Source organism: Corvus cornix, chromosome 1 (assembly GCF_000738735.6).
Source record: "Corvus cornix cornix isolate S_Up_H32 chromosome 1, ASM73873v5, whole genome shotgun sequence".
NCBI classification, from domain to species: domain Eukaryota; kingdom Metazoa; phylum Chordata; class Aves; order Passeriformes; family Corvidae; genus Corvus; species Corvus cornix.
Genome location: NC_046332.1, coordinates 22552974 through 22571836, shown reverse-complemented (window position 1 = coordinate 22571836; position 18863 = coordinate 22552974). Strand labels below are relative to the sequence as shown.

Genomic DNA, 18863 nt, shown 5'->3' with positions numbered 1-18863 from the left:
TCCTGCGTCCTGTGCAGCTAGCAGCTGAGCCCTGGAGATGATTCTCCAGGCTGAATGTGCACTTAAACATCTGTTCAGCTTATCCTGTCCAGACCCCAATGGCCTGTGTATCTGTGGCAGATGAAGAGATTAGCATCTGCTGCTTTAAGTGGATGTAGGAACAGTCTCCTGCACCCATTAGCTTACCAATGGAATTGCTTTGAAGCAGATTTAGTGGTTCAAGCTCAAGTCTGGGAGTTTTCTCCTGGATGTTTCTGGCTTAATAGAAGAACTCGAGGCCTGTTGGGTGAAGTAGGTCTGGACTCTGCTTTGTTTTCCTTCTCTATGAAATGTGAAGGGGAGAGCCCCTCTTTTGTGGTGGAAGTGCACCCATTCACTTAACTAAATGCCTCTTTCAGGAATTCAAAAAATGAACTAATATCAGTTGGGTTTCTTGTGAAATCAATTTTTTTTTTTAACTTAATTGCTCTGTGGTCAGTGATCCAGCATAACCTATAAGATGAGAGCGATGGAAAGATGATTACCAAAGTTGCCCTGTGCCACAATATTGTGCCTTGAGGTGTGATGAGGCAGTTCAATCATAAGTAAATTCTGCAGAGAAAGTTTGGCATGTGTCTGTATTTACCTGTATATACACACACAGCATGCAGATTTGGTTTGAGAGAGTTTGCTTGGTGGTAGATTGTGGGTTTGTGTTCAGAGGAATTGAGATCCTACATCTGCCAAAGTCTGCATGCCTAACTTGCCATCAGAGGCAAAGAATTTGCTTGAGAATCAGGGCCTAAATATTTAATAGGGCGTGTTAAAAACAGTGTTTTCTGCAATTCTTTCTTTGCAGCAAAGTTTTGAAATGTCTTGGGTGATGCTAAGGCAGCAAAGAGTTGTAAAAGCTAGGGTAAAATCTGAGATGTGTGAAAACTTGTAACTCCTCGCTTGTTGGCAAGCTGATTTCAGTTTCATTTGGTACATGGAGCGTGCCATGCCGCACACAGGTGCTGCAGCGTCTTGTGCTACAGAAGAGTCTCATCAAGTGTGTCTGATAATGCTAAACTAGTGTTGCTTTTTCCTTAGTTTGACAGATGAGTTCAATGTGTATTGACATGTGTTTTGAAACCTGTGTGTCTTTGCATATTTACTGCTGCAAAGGTAAAACTGTAGGTTTGACTAGGGGCCACGTGTCTCCCAGCTAAGGAAGAGTTTGTCCTCTCTGAGTGTTACTTGTGCGTAGGTGGTAAGGAGAACTTCTGATCTTGATAAAGAGTGTGGCTCCAATGTGACAAACTGTGTAAAAAGTGAATGTAGTTGATATCTCCTTCAGCTTCTAAGGGCTTAGGATTGTGAGATGTTTGTGAAACATGAACAAAAAAGAGAACTTGATCATCTTCACGGCATAATTTTGCAGAGTTTTCATGAAGGTCTTGTCATGCTTGTTGGCGAAATGTAGGTCGAGGTCACAAGGTGTTGCCTTCTGTCTCTGATTGACTCTCTGGCTGAGGCATCAGGCTGGAATGGGAGGTCTGTTGATGGGAAAATGTGAAGACATGAAAGGACAGTCTGGATTTCAGGAAGACTGGAGAAGCAGCCTTGTGGGTGTGCTGGAGAGGGGGTTCTAACTATGATGGAGTAGGCACGTACCACTTTCTGCTGCCTTTGGACTCTGTTTGCCACCATGCATGCTTGCCTCATCCCAGCACTTTTAAGGGGTCTTGGAGAGGTTCTGAGCTGCCACCTGGAAGGAAGAAGCATGCTTTAACAGCTATAGCAATCTGATTGTCTCCTGAAGTCAAAACCATTTGTCTCTTTACACTCTCAAATATCTTAAAAGTTTTGATCACTAACAATCCATGGAGTCTGTCTTCCTCAGCAGTCTAGTGTGCTCTGGAGAAGCTGGTGGTGAGAAGGGACTTGAGACATCTTATGTTTTTCAGTGTTGCTTCTTGGAGTAGCTCTTTTTATTGTTTTTCACATCAAAATTGTTGATATCGCCCTTTTTAATCCAAGATGGAAGCTTTCCAATTCTAGGTCTTTTCTGGTGAGGCAGAGGGAGCTGCTATGTAAGTATGAGAACAACATGTTTTCTGGGGGAGAAAGGAAGAAAACAATAGCTCAGCTGCCCTTCTGGCAAACAGTGTTTTTGTGAGGCAGGGTACAGACAGGATTTTCCACCCTCCTTGGCTCCAAATGCCGTAAAGAAGTTGAAAGTGCTGAGTTAGGTATTCCACTCCACCCCTGAGAGCCCTAGGTCCAGGAGGGTAAGCATATTTGGGAGTAGTTCCCCAAATTCATATTCTAATCAGCCTATTAATAGGCTGGCTTGGTCCCACCCCCAGCACTTTGGCTATTTTCTTCTGGGAGACTTGACTGCCAAAATGAATGTTCCCTTTGGCATTGATTCAGGAGCTTGGAGGGGGGAGGTGAAAATTAAATAGGAGTCTCAATGAGTGTGGTGCCAAGTCTCAGCTCACTGACTGCTCTGCTGCTCCTGGTAGGAAGGGTCACCAGGCAGGGCAAATGCTTTCTGGTCGTATATGTGGGTGAAGAGCAGGGAGCAGCAGAGATGCAGGAAACGTCAAGCCTGGGAAAATGCAGGAGGTTGGGTGGGAATGGTGGCAAAACTTTGAAAGCAACAGCAAAGGGAAATGAAGGTGGGGGAGCACAAGAGTAAATAATTTTTCAGTTGAAAGGCCGATACTTTTTTGAGTGGAGGCTTGGATTTGCAGCAGAGGCTTCGGTTTTTCCCTGTAAATAGGGATGCTGATGAGACTTGTCATCCGCAGTTCAGTACTGTCTTTTATGGCTCAGAAACTGTGTAGGAAAGCTCTTGCTGGAGAAACCCTGCCTTTTCTGAAGTTAGGGTGCAAAACATATTGCCTTCCTATCCAGTGAGTGCTCTTTCCCACCCTAGAGCTTTGCTAGTCTGGACAGCTCAACAAAATGAATGGCTTCTAATACATGTGGTAATTACTGATCTTCCACATAGTCCGAATGTTGGGCTGCAGTATAGTTAGTCATGGTTTTCTGAGGTTAGAAATGTTTGAGAGTGGGTCCTTCTCCTCCTTTTTGCTCATCCTTGCAGCAAGTATATGAGGAGCAGGACTGTGATAGTTCATCTTGTGTCGGGCTGTTTTAAGTAGTAGGAGTTTCAGTCGTCTTTTGTGTCTGTCCTGGTTTAACCCTAGCTGGCAAGTAAGTACCACACAGCCCCTCACTCACTCTTCCCCACCTCACTCTGTAGTATGGGGACGAGAATCAGAAAAAAAAGGTAAAATCTGTGGGTTAAGAACAGTTTAATATTTTAATTAATGTAAAATATAATATTAATTATAATAACAGTGATAATAGTAATTGTAATGAAGAAGGGAGAGAGGGGAAATAAAACCCAAGGAAGGCAAGTGATGCTCAGTACAGTTGCTCTCCACCCACTGACTGATGCCCAGCCCGTTCCCAAGCAGTGGTTGGTGGCTCCTGGCCAGCTGTCCTCAGATGATACACTGAGCATGATGTTCTGTGGTATGGAATATCCCTTTGGCCAGTTTGGGTCAGCTGTCCTGGCTGTGCTCCCTCCCAGCTTCTTGTGCAACTCTTCACTGAATGGCAGGGCATGGGAAACTGAAAAGTCCTTGACTTAGAGTAAGCAGTACTTAGCAACAACCCAAACATCAGTATACGAAGAAGAAAAGTAAAGCAATCCCAGAGAAAACCAGGTCACTGTCCTTTGTGGCGTGGGCTTGCCTTTAGGAACTGGGAAGATGGTGGGGAAGCCTGTGTACACCTTTGGAATCAGGGTACAGGTTTTGCAGATGGCTGTGAGCTGGTCAGTGTTCTCTTGTCAATCTAATCAAGAGAAGCTTAGTACTCAGAAATAGCAGTTCTGTACGGTAAAAGTGTGCTTGAACATTCCTTGTATCCCTGTTACCCATCTCCGTTTGGGTATATGGATGTTTGCTGAACTGTGGTTTGAAAATTCAGGAAGGGAACAGCTGCTTCCTCAAAACAAGTATGTGTCTCTGAAAATGCTGTACCTTCCCTGCAGGAATTATCAATGCCTTACTGAGACACCCAGTGGCTTGCACACACTCACAAAAGAAAGTAGATGCAGATGTGTTCTGTGGAAGGGGGATGCATTCAGCCTGTCTTCCAGCTGCTTTGGGTGTTTGTTGGACCTGTTGCTTATAAAGCTGATCTCTAGGTTGTCAGTATTTACTGATTGCTCTGAGTGCTCTCTTGTCAGGCATCCCTTGGTGCCACTGGTACTTTGTTCACTACGGGGGGAGTGTGTGGAGGGCTAATGAGTGGGAACAGGCTTCTCCATATTCCAACCTGCATTTGTAAGCGTTGACATCTGATCTTGTTGCTCAAATATGCCTCCACGTATCAAGGGTGATTTTTTTTCTAATGATGAGCACAAGGTCAGCATTTGAGCTGTACAGAGTGCTCTTGCCTGGAGTTGTGTCAACACTTACGCTGTTCTAAAATCTTTCTACTCCTCAAAAGGAAAGCTTCCATGGAACCTCTTGGTTTCTGTTTCTAGCATGGTTGTAACTGTGGGTTTAGGCAGCTGGATCTCTTCCCTGAGCAAGAGCTGCTAAAATCTTGCTGGTTTCTGGTGAAGGAACTTGACAATGTGTGTCTAATTGCATTGTTCCTTCATAGTGTGACTGATCTCACACATACACTTCTGTGATATTTCTGTTTCCAGTGCGGCAGTCAGAAGTGGGACTGCAGAACAAGCATTGATGCACTGTAGTGCAGTGCTGTACCTGCCGAGGTAAATCCTGCTGGAGACACTCCAGGCTTCTCCTTCTCCCCTGTGTGCAGTTTGTTTGGTCTGTGTTCCCAGGGCCTTGAGGAATTATGCTGGCCCTCCTTTCTCTTTGGGGTTTCTTCAACCTCATCATCTTCTGTAGTGATGCACACTGATGAAACAGATTGAGCTGATGAGTTTTTACCTTGTTCTGTAGCAAAACATATTATTAACTGTCCTGCTGCTTTGATTGCAGGAACTTGCTAGAACAGCATGTTACACAGACTTTGCTGACCAGCTCTGTTGCCAGAGCCTCCAGCCTGTGTGAGATTAGCCTTGTTCTTGAATACATTTTCCCTGTCCTGAAATCCGTACAAGGTGTCCTGATGCCCATTTGTGTGAGTTTCTCCCACCCATCACCAAACATGACGGAGCACCAGCATTGATCAGTCTCCCCTCCCAAGAAGTTCTGGGATAGCCGGCTAAATGGGTGTTAATTGCATCTGCAAGTGTGAAGCTCCTGGGGAAACTGAGGGGTCCCCTCCAGAGCAGCTTCTGAGGGGTGTCAGACTTGTGACCCCCTACCCAGTGTCTTTCCAGCAACACTTCACAAAACTGGGTGTTTACAACCCCTCTTTTGCAACTTCTTGCAACTCATCTGGGCAGCTTTTCCATGCTCCCATTCCTGAGCTTGCTGAACTCTGTTCACAGTGGGCAGTTGAGCGTTAGCACCTTTGAAACACCCATGCCATGGAGCAGTCATGGAGTAGGAAAGAAAGCTCTGACTTGTGGATGAACTAATAATGACTTATATGGGAAGAGACTTTCAGCCACATTCTTAACCATTTTTAGTCACAGGCCATACTATTCCCTCCTGCCTGTGTCTGCTGCCTCACCTCTGGAGGATGGTGCTGCAGAGATGATTGCTCTAGCCAGGAGGGTATCTGTGGAATTGCAGAAGGGAATTTTCCAGTAGCCTCTAAAAAAAAAAAGTACTGTTCCCTGCTGAGTAGGGAGCAGTCTCCTTTGATGTTCCAGATGAGTTATGGGAATGGTGCCTTGTTCTGTTTTACAAGGGTCTGTTTGGTGGTGCGAGGGCTGTGTTGCCAGCAAAGTTCAGCTAGGACTTACGACATGGGTCAGAGCAACAGCTTGTTAAGAGGCTGCTTGTTTGTGGCAGAAGTGATCAGCAAGCTCCAGGAATGCCAGGTACTCCTCATTAGAGGTGAGTGGAAAGTCTAGGATAGACCATAAGTATCTGACCACATGCACAACTTGTCTGGGAGTTTCTGATGCGGTAAAGTCTGTCTCCAAGCCTGGGAGGGCTGTGCTTTTCTGAAAGGAGCATGTTTTCCTAGCCTCTTACCTTTCTGCATACGCTTTCCAGATTTTACATATGGCTTTTCATATGGAGCTGCTCCTTGTTTTGATAAAGAGGAGAGAGCTTGGGGAACTGAAGTGCCCACATCTTTCTGCCCTTCTCCTTTCCTCGATCTTGATCCCTGATCACCCCCAGCACCCCTCATGCACACACCACTTCTCCTCTCCTCTTCACCAGGAGGAGCACGAGCTGAAGGTACCAGACCCCAGGCCATGTACCAGTCTTATTTGTGCTCCTGCAGATGCACCAGGCAGCAAGGGCAAGTGGTGCAGGCTGATTGTTATACCCTGGAGCTGTCTTGCATTTTTGGAATACTTAATACTTTAAAAGTTTACAAGCCTACTTGTAGGTGAAGTGCCCGCTGTCAATTATTAACCCACCTGGCCAGTACAGTATTACTTGCTCCCTGGTGAGGAGCTGCTCGGCTTCGTCTTTCTGAAAGAGGTGGTGTGGAGGAAATGCCATTGGGTTCATCTGCAGGGATTTCCTTTCTTGTTGGCTTGTCTTTCAAAACCAATACTGCCCAGAAGTACAAGAACGGTATGCACTCCAGCCTACCCTGTACTTAGGGGGTTTGTCATGGAATTTCTGTTGCCCTGCTGTCCCTGCCCTCCAAAGTGCCTGTGTGTACCACCCACGGAGACAGATGGCCTCCCTAAGCTGCCAAACAAATTTTGTGGCCATGAAGGTGCTTTTATCTTTGAATGCTACAAAAAAAGAAATCCACCCTCTCAACCTTTGACATCTGTTTCTTGTGGTGAGTGATGAAATACAAATATTCTGCGAAGAAGTGAGCTGTGTGCCCTTTGGGGGAAAAGAAGAGGCTCGCTTTTTGTTAAGAGGACAAGGAATTGTGAATTTACAGTTCTCATATAGCACAACAAATAATGTCCAAGAAATATGGAAGCTAATTCCTGACTCTGCCCTGAAGAAATAAGGAAAAGTTAATAGGGAGTTGTGTGGTAGTAATAGAATTTTTAAAAATTATTTATTTATTAATGGCTATAAAACTGAGGGCAATATTTTCACTTATAACTCGATTCCCCCTCCAGTACCTGCTTAAATGAACTTCAGTGTTTAAATTCCTTTTGTGCAGTTTAGGTCAAGTGGGGATATCAGCTGACAGTGTGGGAGAGCTATCCCTGGCTGACAGGAAAACAGATTCCTGGCACAGCAGTAAGGACTTTGGCTGTGGTTTGGGAGCTTCAGGCTGCTGACTCTGGCTTGCACTCCTCTAGTCCTGGTAGAAGGTTATCTGTATCCTTGCTGGGACTGGGTTTTTCCTCTGAGCTCATAACTGCAGGTCATGTCCCTGTGGCCCCATAGGGTTGCTGAGTGCTGGTTATAAAATCAGGTGGCTCTTGCTTGTGCAAAGCTTGCTGGGTTGGAGCTTTGTGAGCGATGTCCTGTGGTGCAGGGATGCTGTGCAGGGAGGACTGGGCTGTAGTTTGAGAGCTGATACCCCTGTGTGCGAAGGTCTGCTAGTGGCTAACATGGATGCTGCCTCTTCAGGCCTGTCTGCATAGGCTTGCAGGAGAATAACATTCCCAGGTGTTTTGAGAGGAATCCTAGAACAAGTTAAAGCTGCTCTATTGATTTTAAAGACAGCCTCGTTCAAAGTCTTGCCACATTAATCCCATCTCCTCCTGGGTGGGGGGTCAAGCAGGAGGTGGTCCTCTTTCCTGAGAGAGCATCCTACCAGGCAGCAGTGGGATCGAGAGCTGAATGCTGATGTTTTATGGCTGCAGCATCTAAATGTAAAGTCCTATTACAGCACTGGAGTTTTGCTGCCAGTAGAGGCTTTGAACACTTTGTTTCTGTTGTTTCCTTGGAATTAAAGCTGTATTTCTTAGCTTTGACTTTAAAAAACACCCTAAATCAGCAACTAACCCTTTCTCCCACCCTCAAAAAAACTACTAACAAAAAGCCCCACCCTTAGTTACTTCATAATGATTAATGTAGCTTGAAGAATTCCGTGGCTAAAGACTGGACTTACTTGAAGCATGAACAGGCTTTAAATTATCTTGTGAAAATGCAGAGTCGTGTAAACTTCTTGCCATACCTGCCAGTTCCTGCATCTACTTTTTTTCATTTGAGGCTCAGGCTAATCAGAGGCATAGCATTGGGTGTATGTTGGGAGGAGGAAATGCATCGCTGTCATGGATTATGCTGCTCCCAGGAACTGGAAATGCTAATCCAGGGTCCCACATGTTGCCGATTTCTGCAGGGTTCCTAGCTGCTTGAGCAGGACACAAGCTTGAGTTGGAGGCTGAGGGTTGCCCTGTAGCTCAGGGCTTGGGGGTGTCTGCTATTTCATCCCTTGTTTCTGCACTAAGTGTTTGTCTCACCCTTGCATGCAGGGTAAGCTCGTGGTCTTGCTCCTAACTGCTGTGTTCAGGAGGTAAAGCACACCTTTTGCTTGTGTGTTGTTCTGCACCCCTGACTTGTTTGAAACTTCCTAAATACAACCTCAAGCGTGTAGAAACCTTTGAAAGAGGTTACGCCTCCCTCAGAAATACTCGGTACACCCCTCAATTACATAAATGTTTGATCATAGTTCCACATCACTTCTTCAGATAATGCTGCTGCAAAAAAAACCCTGTCAGCAGCCTGATCCTTCCTCACCCCTCCCAAAGAAATGTTGTCTAGTTGCACAGTGATGCAGTGGCAGAATTGTGGAACTGGTAATTTATATCTCTATTACCTATGCAGCTTTGCAGTTTGTGTATTTTTCTACCTGGATTATTTTGCTCAGCTTACTCATTCCCCAGTCTGTCCTTACATCCAGGATTGCCACATTCCAGGTGCAGAATCTGTCACTTTCCCTTGTTGAACTTCACATGGTTGGTAATTGTGCAGCCCTGTAATTTGTCCAGGTTTCTCTGCAGGGCCTCCCTGCCCTCAAGGCATCAGCAGCTCCTCCCAGTTTTGTATCATCTCTGAACTTGCTTAGTGTCCCTTCCAGCCCTGTGTCCAAGTCATTTATGAGATATTGAAGAGCACAGGACTAAGGATGGAGCCCTGTGGAACCCCACTAGTGACAGGTCTCCAGTCTGATGTCACCTCATTCACTGTAACCCTTTGCACCTGACCCAGTTGCTCACCCATCCCATGATGTGTTTATCCAGTTGTGTGCTGGACACCTTGTTCAATAGGATCCTGTGAGAGACAGTATCAAAAGCTTTACTGAAATCCAAAAAGATTGTACCAGCTGGCTTCCCTTGATCAGTTAGGTGGGTTATCTTGTCGTAAAAGGAAATGAGGTTTGATAAGCAGGGGTTTCCTCTCATGAAGCTGTGCTGGCTGTGAGTGATGACTGTATTGTCTTTCAGATGTTTTTCAATACCTCCCAGAATAATCTTCTCCATCAATTTATCAGGCACTGAAGTGACACTGACAGGCCTGTAGTTTCTGGGATCCTCCTTCTTGCCCTTCTTGAAAATCAGGACAATGACTGCTCAAAAATCATCAAGAGAGGCTTTGTGATGACATCAGCTAGCTCTTTAGGGACTGTTGCGTGAATCCCATCAAGCCCCGTAGATTCCTGCAGTCTGCAGGAGCCCTCCTTGGTGGGTCAGGGCTCTGTCTGCAAAAGTCTGCTCCTCTGCTGAGCTTGGGGAAGGGAGAGCCTCCAGTCATTGCTTCTCCTCCCCAGTCCAGCTGACCTACGAGGGACCAGCCTTGGCCCAAGCATAAGGCATTGGTCTTGAGTACCTCAGATCATGTCCTTGAAGATTCAGAGCTGGACATGGTGCACAAATGGATGGCAGCTTACTGCTGTGGACTTGGTTTAGAGTCGTATCTCCAGCTGTGAGACTGGACTTTGTAAATTATTATCTTGAGCCATGCAGGTCTCCTTCCACAGGAGGCTCGTTGGCCTCAATAATTGGCTCAGCTGTGCAAATGGTAACTGTAAGATCTACTTCAGCAGTCCCTGACTCTCTCAAATTGGTCACGGGTCTGTGTAGAATTGGATGTGGACAAGTGGATCCTCTTGGACTGCTGGCAGCTGGATGCAACACCCACAGTGCCTGGGGAAGCCAACTTGTCCCTGCTTTGTCGACACCCGTGTCTTTCTGGTGTGCCTGTGGTCTACCATGCTCTGCAGGTTTGTGGGGAAAGCTCAGCAGCAGCTTCTTCCCATCACCTTTTCACTTAGGTTGTCCCCTTTGTGTTCTTCTCTCACTGCTTTCCTTCCCAAACTGCCCATTTGCTCCATAGATGAAGAAAACCTTTCGCAGCTTTGGCTTTACTTCAGTGTGAGTAGAGGGTAGCTGGTTGTTTGTGGGGTTTTTTCTCATGAATAAGGAAGATAGTATTCTCATTAGCTCCCCTGATGATAGCCCACGACTTGGCAAAACCGTAACATGGAGGCAAATGCTTGGTGTGCTAGCAGTGCACTTGGAAAACCCCTTTCTGAGCTCTAGCTGCTGGATCCAGTAGCTGCTGCTCTCCATGTCCTGTTAAACTACTAGTGGCTCCTGAGGGTGCTGGGTTGAGCTTGAGGTGTGGATGTCTGGCCAGGTGTTGTTTTGGTTCACTACAGGTGTCTGGGACATGGCAGGTACATGGCAGGGCACGGACAGGTCCTTTGCCTCTCATGTTTCTTGTCTGTGTTGCAGCAGACCCTGGAGCAAGAGATGCTGGTAGCAAATATTCTCTTTGTCTGATGAGAAGGGAGCACCTTTGCCTGCTTGAATGTGTTGTATGGGATCAAAGGGAAGTGGGTGTCTAGTTTGAGAGCTGTTGGGGCATCTGCATGGGATGATTGATGTCTGAGGAGCTGGCTGAAATGCAGCCCAAGCTGTGAGTGCCTGAGAGCTGCTGTTGTGCCCTGGCTAATCTGTGAGCTATACCATTTGGATTTAGTGGTTTTGCTAGGTATCTGAGTGGTGAGGAAGTGCTTGACAGCACCTCCCTACACACGCTGTTCCCCTTGGAGAGGTGGTCTTGGCGTTAGAGGATGCGGGCAGTTTGCTTTGGAGCCTGCTCTCCTGGCAGCTGGCTTCCTCAGCCTTCTGAGGGAGAAGTTTGTGGCACCACATGTTCAAGCTTTCACAAGCTGCTCTTTCAGATGCAGCTCCTGAAGCTGCTCTCGTTGTACACTCACCCATCCCCATGGATGGGCTGAGGCAACTGGGGCCATGTGGATTTACCGCATGTTAGACTCCCTTTTGCTACTCTGTGAGGGGCTGGAAGGCAGCCTTCCAGTTACCTAGGCTGACCTGCTGCAATAAAGCTTCCTAGACTTGTATATAGGGAACCTGGCAAGAAGCTTAGTCTCAGCAAGGGATTAAATCTTCCTTCTTTTTTAGAGTCCTCTGCCTTCCATAGGAAGCTCTTCTGGTGCTCCAGAACCTCCATTGTTTCTAAAACTCATGTTAGACTTCTACAGCTTACTCAATTTTCTGTCTGTTGAATATGATGTTGGAGGTAACAAGTGTCCTTTTGATCTTTGTCTCCCTCAGCACAACATACTGTGAAACAAAATGTTCACTGTGTTACTGAGAAAGAGAAGTGTGGTGCTGTCACAGCATCTGACCTCAACACAGTGATTGTCCTTTCCTGGCAAATCATATTATTGGACCTTTCAGACCACCCTTTAAATGAGAGGATTGTGCTCTCCTTCTCTTCCTCCTCACTATATATACCAGTAATGTCTTGCAGTTTTTTACTAGTCTGTTATGCTAGCTGCCACCTTCAGCTGTTGGAAGTGGAAGGAAGGGCAGTGCAGCTTTTGGGAAAGCATTCATCAAATTTTGAGGTTCTCCCAGTAAAGGTGACTGGGGAAAACATTCAGGCTGTGTGCTGGTACCCTGTAGACCAGTTAACTTCCTGAGGTGTCAGGCTTGGAAGTTTCTCAGGAGAACTGCAGTAGGAGCATGCCATTGGGTTTACTGCAGTTTTATAGCTGCTGGCTAAAACTTAATGCTCTGTACTTCTGTAGCAGCATCTTTTTAGTGCTGGCCTGGGAGTACTTTTATAGGATTCCTCAGGAAGGCTTAAGTAAGTAGCTTGTTTAGGTTGTGTGATGTAAAGGAGTTGATTCCCCCACAGCCCCCAAGTTTGGTCATACCCTCCTGTAAAGTCCTGGTTTTTAAAAATACTCACAGCTTCTCTTCAAAATGAAAACATTCAAATGTAACAGCAATGTTAGTAGTGGACTTGCAGGGGTCTTTTTCACCTGTACTCGATAGTTTTTGACTAGGTTTTGACTAGGCTGCTTCTGAGGTTTGAGGAGAACAAACTGAAAAACCCAACCTGAAAATGAATTCCGCTCCTCTCTCTCTCATTCAGAGAATTTCTGTGTTGAAATCCCTTCTACATCAGCAGTGAACTATTGTATTGCTCAGCTGGTGTGTTGATTCTGATTTTTGTCTTGCAGAAGATGAGACTTGTAAAGGAGTGTCTGTTGGGGAGCCGTGTTTCTTGGACTGCACAGGGCAGAGAAGGGGAGATCTGCAGTTAAAAGCTGGGCTGGTGCTCTCCTTAAATTTACAACAGTTGTGTTGCTCAGATGTGCAGTGTTGGGTATAGATGGGGACACGCTTTAAATTCCGTCATTTTCATGTTGTTAAAAAAGACTGTGAGGGGAGAGAAAGACAGAGACTGGTCACTGCAAAATGGGGGCAGACCTTTTGTGTGTTTGGGTTCCGTATTAATTGCACCATTAACAGAGGGATGTTGGCTGCCTTGGGGGCAGCAGCTGTGCTGCCATCACAGTGGTAACCTGCTACTACAATGAGGTTTTCTTCCCTTCCCTGATAAAGGTTTGACCTTGCAAATTCTTTTCCCTGCCTCACCGAATGCCAGGAGTTGGGTATCTAAAACAAACTCGCTGTGTCCCGGTTGCCCGGTGCCTGTTCCAGGGAGGGCGAGGATTGCGCTTGCCTGCCTTAGCCAAGTAGAGATCTCAGTTGTGGTTGTCTGACAAGAAAATGTGGTTTTCCTTTTCCTAGAGGCTGCGGTCCTGTTCTCTTGACTGTACCAAACTGAAATGCTCTTGTAGTTATGATGATCAAAAGGCATTTTTCGGCTCTGCTTGTTTGGCCACAGCTGCTGAAGAAGTTCCTTGTCTTGGTATCTCTGCTGAGATCTGACTCGGGCTCTGTTTATTGGCAAGGGCCAAACTGTAGCCAAGGCATTTGTGCTTCTGCCAGCACTGCAAAGTGCTTCTGCACAACCTTTGTCCTCTTGGGAGCCTTGCTCCAAGGTGTTGCTTGGGAAGGACAGTGAGTACTGAATCCCTTGGGTTCTGCCAGCTCCTGGCCCCTGGCAGTGCTCCTCAGGGTCATCTCTGTGGGCACCCTGTGCTGGCCTCACCTGTAGCTGTGACAGGCAGAGCAGGGAGGCAAGTCTGTGTGGAGGATGGTGGAAATCCCTTCTGTAATCATTTTCATCAGGGATGCTGGTGTGGGAAGCATTTGCACTTCAGCTGTCTATTTCCAGTTTTATAAGTTGTGGTGACTTTGCTCTGGGAAAACAGTCCAACATGGTGAAGAATCAGGAGCTTGAGCCCTAGCTCTGTGCCTTGGCAAAAGAGTATGAGAAAGGGGGGGGGGGGGGAAAGGGAGTTTTCTGGGAGAAAGATGTGATTGCAGGGCAAAGGAAGGCAGAGAAGGCCTCTGAACCTGTTGGACGTGAGCTGACAGCGCTGCTAGAGTAAGAAGTGCTCTGGATGAGCAGCTCAGTGCCCCAGGAGACCTCAGTATTTCTTGCAGTAGCCAAGCTCGATGCAATTGTAGGCTGGAGACATCTGGTAAAGCAAAGCTGGCTCTCCTTGGAAGGTTGCTTTGTGGAATCTTTTCTTAGCTTTTCTTTGAAGTGCCAAACTTCCCAATTGGCTGTGGCAAGTGTTTTATGTGCCCAGAGACCTTGTCTTGTTTTGATGCTGTGTCTGTTTTGAAGAATGTTAAAAAAAATGTTGTTTGGAGGAGAGGAGTCTGTGCTGGGAACCATTTGATTAAATAACCCCAGGCTTCCTCGGCCGTCAATTAACACAGCAGTCATCAAACCTCTGCCTATCCCTGTGTATTTTAGGTGTGTGTGGCTCACTCTAAACCCTGATGCTGCAAGATCTGCATCTATAGCAAGATTGCCCTGGTAGCAAACAGCTCAGCCCTTTCTGGATGTGTACATAGATCTGTTGCAAAAGTATGGGGCACTCCTCTGCCCTCGATAATTCTCAGTGTCTACTGATGTTTGGTATAGTACCGTGACAGGCTACATTTCTAGCTTAGCAGGAAAGCACAAAACTGCTAAAACCATGTGAGTGACAGGTGCATAGAGGTGTGGCTTCAATTTTTAATCTTTTTTTCTGTCCTTATTTTTAATTTTCACCAACCCGTTTCGTACCACTTCATAAAACTCAAAACCCTTTTCCTAGAAACTACCGGTGTCCAAAGCCAGTATTTGATGATATAAACAGGTTTCTTTCCTTGTGCTTTTCTTCAGTTTAGTACTGGCTTGTTTTCCTAGAAATCCACTAAGAAAAGCCAATTTCAGTATTGGTGTCACAGAAGGCAAATACAAAGTCAAAATGGCCTCTGAGGTGCAGTGTATTGCAAGACTGCAATATTCAAATCTTTTGTAGCAGCAAGCACTCAGACAAAACTGGTCCTGACTTAGCTTTTTGAGAGAAAAAAATAGTTGCTACCTTCGTGTCACAGAGTCCCCCTCCTCCACTTCCTTGGATGCCCTGTAAAAGTTAATTCATTACTGTTAGTAAAGGGCTCTGCATTTCTCTGCTGCCAAATGCCACTGTACTTCTGCTGGGTCTGCTTGTTTGCTTTCCCTCTTGGCAGCATGCTGTGACATGGCCTTCTTCAGGGGAGTAAAAATAATAATCAGAAAAAAGCAACCCTCCAACTACACGAAATCCAAAGCAACAAAGCATGGAGCCTCACTGACACTGCCTGCAAGGAAATCTCTGTTTCCAGTAGGCCCCTGGATTGTGCAAGAGGTTTTCCTCTCATGCCATAAGTTTTGAATCTGAACTGTTGCATGGAAATGCATTTTGTGTCCTGCTTTTTGTACTCTGCCCATGGCGGGGGTGGAGGGGGGTGGGGTTAGAACTAGATGATCTTTAAGGTCCAAGCCTTTCTATGACGATTTCCATGTTTCCCTGATGTGCTTTTTCTGCATAGCTCTGGTAGTTTGCTGCAATGCCTGAAATATACCGGGCTGCCAGACCCTCTTGGTGGCACATGAGAACGATCCTCACTCGGAGTCTTTCCTACAGGCGTAGGTATCGAAACTTTCTGTTCGTTTTCTTCCTGCCCCTCCCCATTCTTTCAACGTGCTGAACAAAAGGAGAGCCTCAGCCCAGCTTGCGAAGTGCGGGGTGAATGAATGCAGTGACCGACGTGGTGCTGAACTCCTCCCGAGACAGTGCTGCAGGGAAGCTGCCTCTCCAGACGTGGCCTGCAGGAAGGCTGCCAGTTTCCATTCCCGCTGGAGCTGCCGTGTGGGTGGAGAGGCGGCTTCCCGCAGCCGCTTCACCTTGCTCGCAGGGCAGCAGAGGGTCTGCCTGCGGTGGGAAGCCCAAAAAGCCTGGATTTCTGTTGGGAGACAGCAGACTTCCTTGGTGTTTTGCTGTGCTCCTGCTGACTGCTGCGGGCTGCTCTGGATGCTCCCATGCCTGCGGTTGCCCTCCTCCTGGAGCGAGGTGTTGCGCAGGAGCGTGGGGTGCCCTTCTGCCGTGCTTGGGGCGCTGTGCCTGGTCGGGGCCGGCCTTCTTGGTGCTTCACAGCTCCGTGTGGGGCAGGGCTGGCCGTGCTGTGCTGGGCAGGGTGAGGCTTCCCCTTGATGTGGGTGAAGAGGTTGAGCAACACAGCTCAGGAGGCTCTGATTCAGCCTTTTCCTCTCTCTCGCGAATTACTGTGACCCTTCTAATTTACTTGTCTGCAGCTTCTCTCTGATTTTTTTTTTTTTTCCTGGAACAGAGAGTTTGAAGGGTTGTACTTGGAGCTGTCTTCCTAACCTGCCACGCTTAGGGTGGACTACATGGGAGACAGAAATGGGCTGGTAGCAATTCAGGAAACTGATGTTTATTACCTTTCTCTTCCCAGAGAGCAGACACTCTATGTGGCTGGGGTATCTCATGTGCAGGATTGAGCCTGTACTGGATTTGCATCAGGAACAAATACCTGGGCTTTAAATTTTCAGGGCAATGATAGTTGCATGCTGCAATGTAAGAGCTTTGTTGTGTTTAGATTTTGGGTGCACGTGCCAATGAATTGGTGGGGAAGGTTATTTAATGAGGGGATGGAAGGGGTGTTAGGTGGGGAAAGCTGCCATCCTGATGACAATGGTGTCAGTGGGGTCCAGGGAAAATGTGTATGTATAAAAATAAATTATTCTCTGCTGCAGTGCATTGTGTTTTGTCCTAATAGAGCTAATTGGTCAGTGGAGCTCCCAAACATTTCCCGCTGCTGGGATGGAAGTTCCAGTGCTGTTTGAAACGAGTACAGTGTATTAACAGAGAATAACTGTTCGTTTTTATCTTCCTGTTTTGAGTTGGTCCTAGTTTTCCAAATATTGTGTTTTGTGATGAAACTCTATGGAGTTTTATCTTCCTGGGAAGCAGACATGGAAAAACTTGATCATGTTTGAATGCAGTCAGAAGGGGGAATATGTGCTGCTGCCACATGATTACTTCTATGAAATTTTATTTATAGGCTGCAGCAAATTCACAGTAGAAATCAGAAGCGTGGCAGGCAGAAATAAAACTGCTTTCACCTGTCAGCATCTATGTGTGTCTGGCAGTGGGTCAGTCTGCACTCCTTCATCAAAGGAAAATTGTTTCCTTTGTTAACTGGTGGCTCTTTACCACAAATCAGTAGCTGAGTGCGTAAGTGGAGTTGCTTTTACCAAACCTAAGGTGAGGAAATACGAAGGAGTGGCGCCTGAAAGGTAAAGCTTCTTTAAGACGCTCCAGCTGGATCCAAAAGACCCCACCAGACAATCCTAAAGATGGAATTTGCTTCTAAAGCTAAATTCATAATCTTAAAGGTACGCAGCTAATGAAATAAATGGCGACGTACCGTAATACTGACTGATGAAGCTACACAGTGAGCAAGTCGGGGTTTGTTCTTCCTTCTCAGAATCTCTTGAATGGGCTGGCATCTGTGCTTAATTCACTGATCAGTGGGAGCATGGCAGCTGTAGAATGAGGGTGGTTGTGTGTGTGTGTTTAAATTACTTGGGTGTGATGCAGAAGTTTAATATTAGCGCAAAGCACAGGAAAATTTAAATTGCTCCTCCGGGAACACACGTGGAATCTGTGGTAGTGCAGAGAACTGAATTTAGGGCTTAATTTGTTAATGTCTTATTTTCCCACGTTACCTTCCTTGTAATGTTTTCTTCCTATGTTGTAACATGTGCGAGAATACTTTGTTGCTTTCCTTAGGAGGGGCCTCCTTGGTAAGTGTGACCTTTGCAATTAACTGGCAACAAATGTGTTGGCAGTTACATTTTCATTTTGAACCAACAAAAATTATTTTAAGTGTGGGTCCTTGGCAAGCTCCAGTTGGGTGAATGGGTGATCTTGGTGATTTGCTGAGAGTGCTGCTGCCAGTCCGATGCCACGCTGAGGCACAGAGCCAGAGCAGCATGGAGAGAGCTGTGTCCTGTTCCCGCATTTTTAAACACCAGAGCTCGGGCTTGTTTTGAAACGCTGTCCTATTTGCTGGTAACAGTGCCTACAGACATCTCTCCCTCTCCGTTGTCGAAATGATTGCAGAGGAAGATACCTCTGGGTTGAGCCTTTCCTGCGGCTGGCGCGTGTGTTTGTTGTGCTCCCATGTGTCATCGTTTCGTGTAAAGGCATCCCTTCAAAGGGATGGAGGGAGTGTCACTGCTCCTCATTCTGTCCCTAGCCGGGGATTTAACAAGGAATACTGAGGTAATCCCGTCTCTGGCAGCCGTACTCCTCAGGCAGCGATCTTATCTTGCTGTGAAAGCTGAAGAGATCACACTCCTGTCAGTGCTGGGATGGAGGAGGTCTGAGGAGCTGCGAGGTGCGGCTGGAAATGACTCGGAGGGAAAAGCATCCATCCTGGGCTGGTCCCTCTGTCCAGGCTGGCCAGCTACAGCAAAACCCATGTGGTGTTCTGGTCTTCAGCCTGAGCAAGCTCTCTGCAGCAGAGTGATTGTACTGAGGTGGGCTGAGCTCTTGTTCTGTAATTTCCCGTGCTGCAGGCAGCCTAGTGCTTCACTTTGTGCTGCCCTTGTTTGGGGATTTCCTGTCATCCTCCTATAGACCTGAGGGCAGAGATACTTATCTTGCATCTCAAATGAAATTTCAGGTCCTAGAGAGAGTAATTAATATTCTGTGTATTGCACAGTCCTGTAGGCGTGACAACTCTGTTCCAAATAATATCACTATTCTTCCTTTCTTTTTTTTTAAATATTTTATGAAGACAAGAGAGCTTGTTTCAGTCTGAGGGGGTTTGTCTTGTTTTGTTTTTTCTTTCCCTAGCATCCAACGAGCTGCACTGGTGGTTCTGGAAAATTACTACCGAGATTTCACAGTCTACAACCCAGCCTTGTTAACAGCCTCCAAAACCCGAGCAGCCAAGCACATGGCTGGCCTGAAAGTCTACAATGTTGATGGTAGGTGAGGTGAAATGTAGTCTCTGAGACTGGGTGGGATGGGGAAGGACTGGGTTGGCTTTATGCTTTGTTATGCACACATTCTCACCTTTTTGTTTTGCCAATCCTTGTCTCTTGCTGGAA

At 46.6% G+C, this 18863-nt stretch overlaps 1 protein-coding gene across 2 annotated transcripts in view; it reads left to right on the top strand.

The window, feature by feature from the left end:
* Positions 1-18863, top strand: part of VANGL1 (VANGL planar cell polarity protein 1) — a 45887-nt gene that overhangs the window by 14559 nt on the left and 12465 nt on the right. For both annotated transcript variants that reach the window (XM_039558732.1, XM_039558740.1), the window contains exon 5: positions 18607-18740. In XM_039558732.1, coding sequence (XP_039414666.1) covers positions 18607-18740 — 134 coding nt within the window. The remainder of the gene's footprint in view (positions 1-18606; positions 18741-18863) is intronic.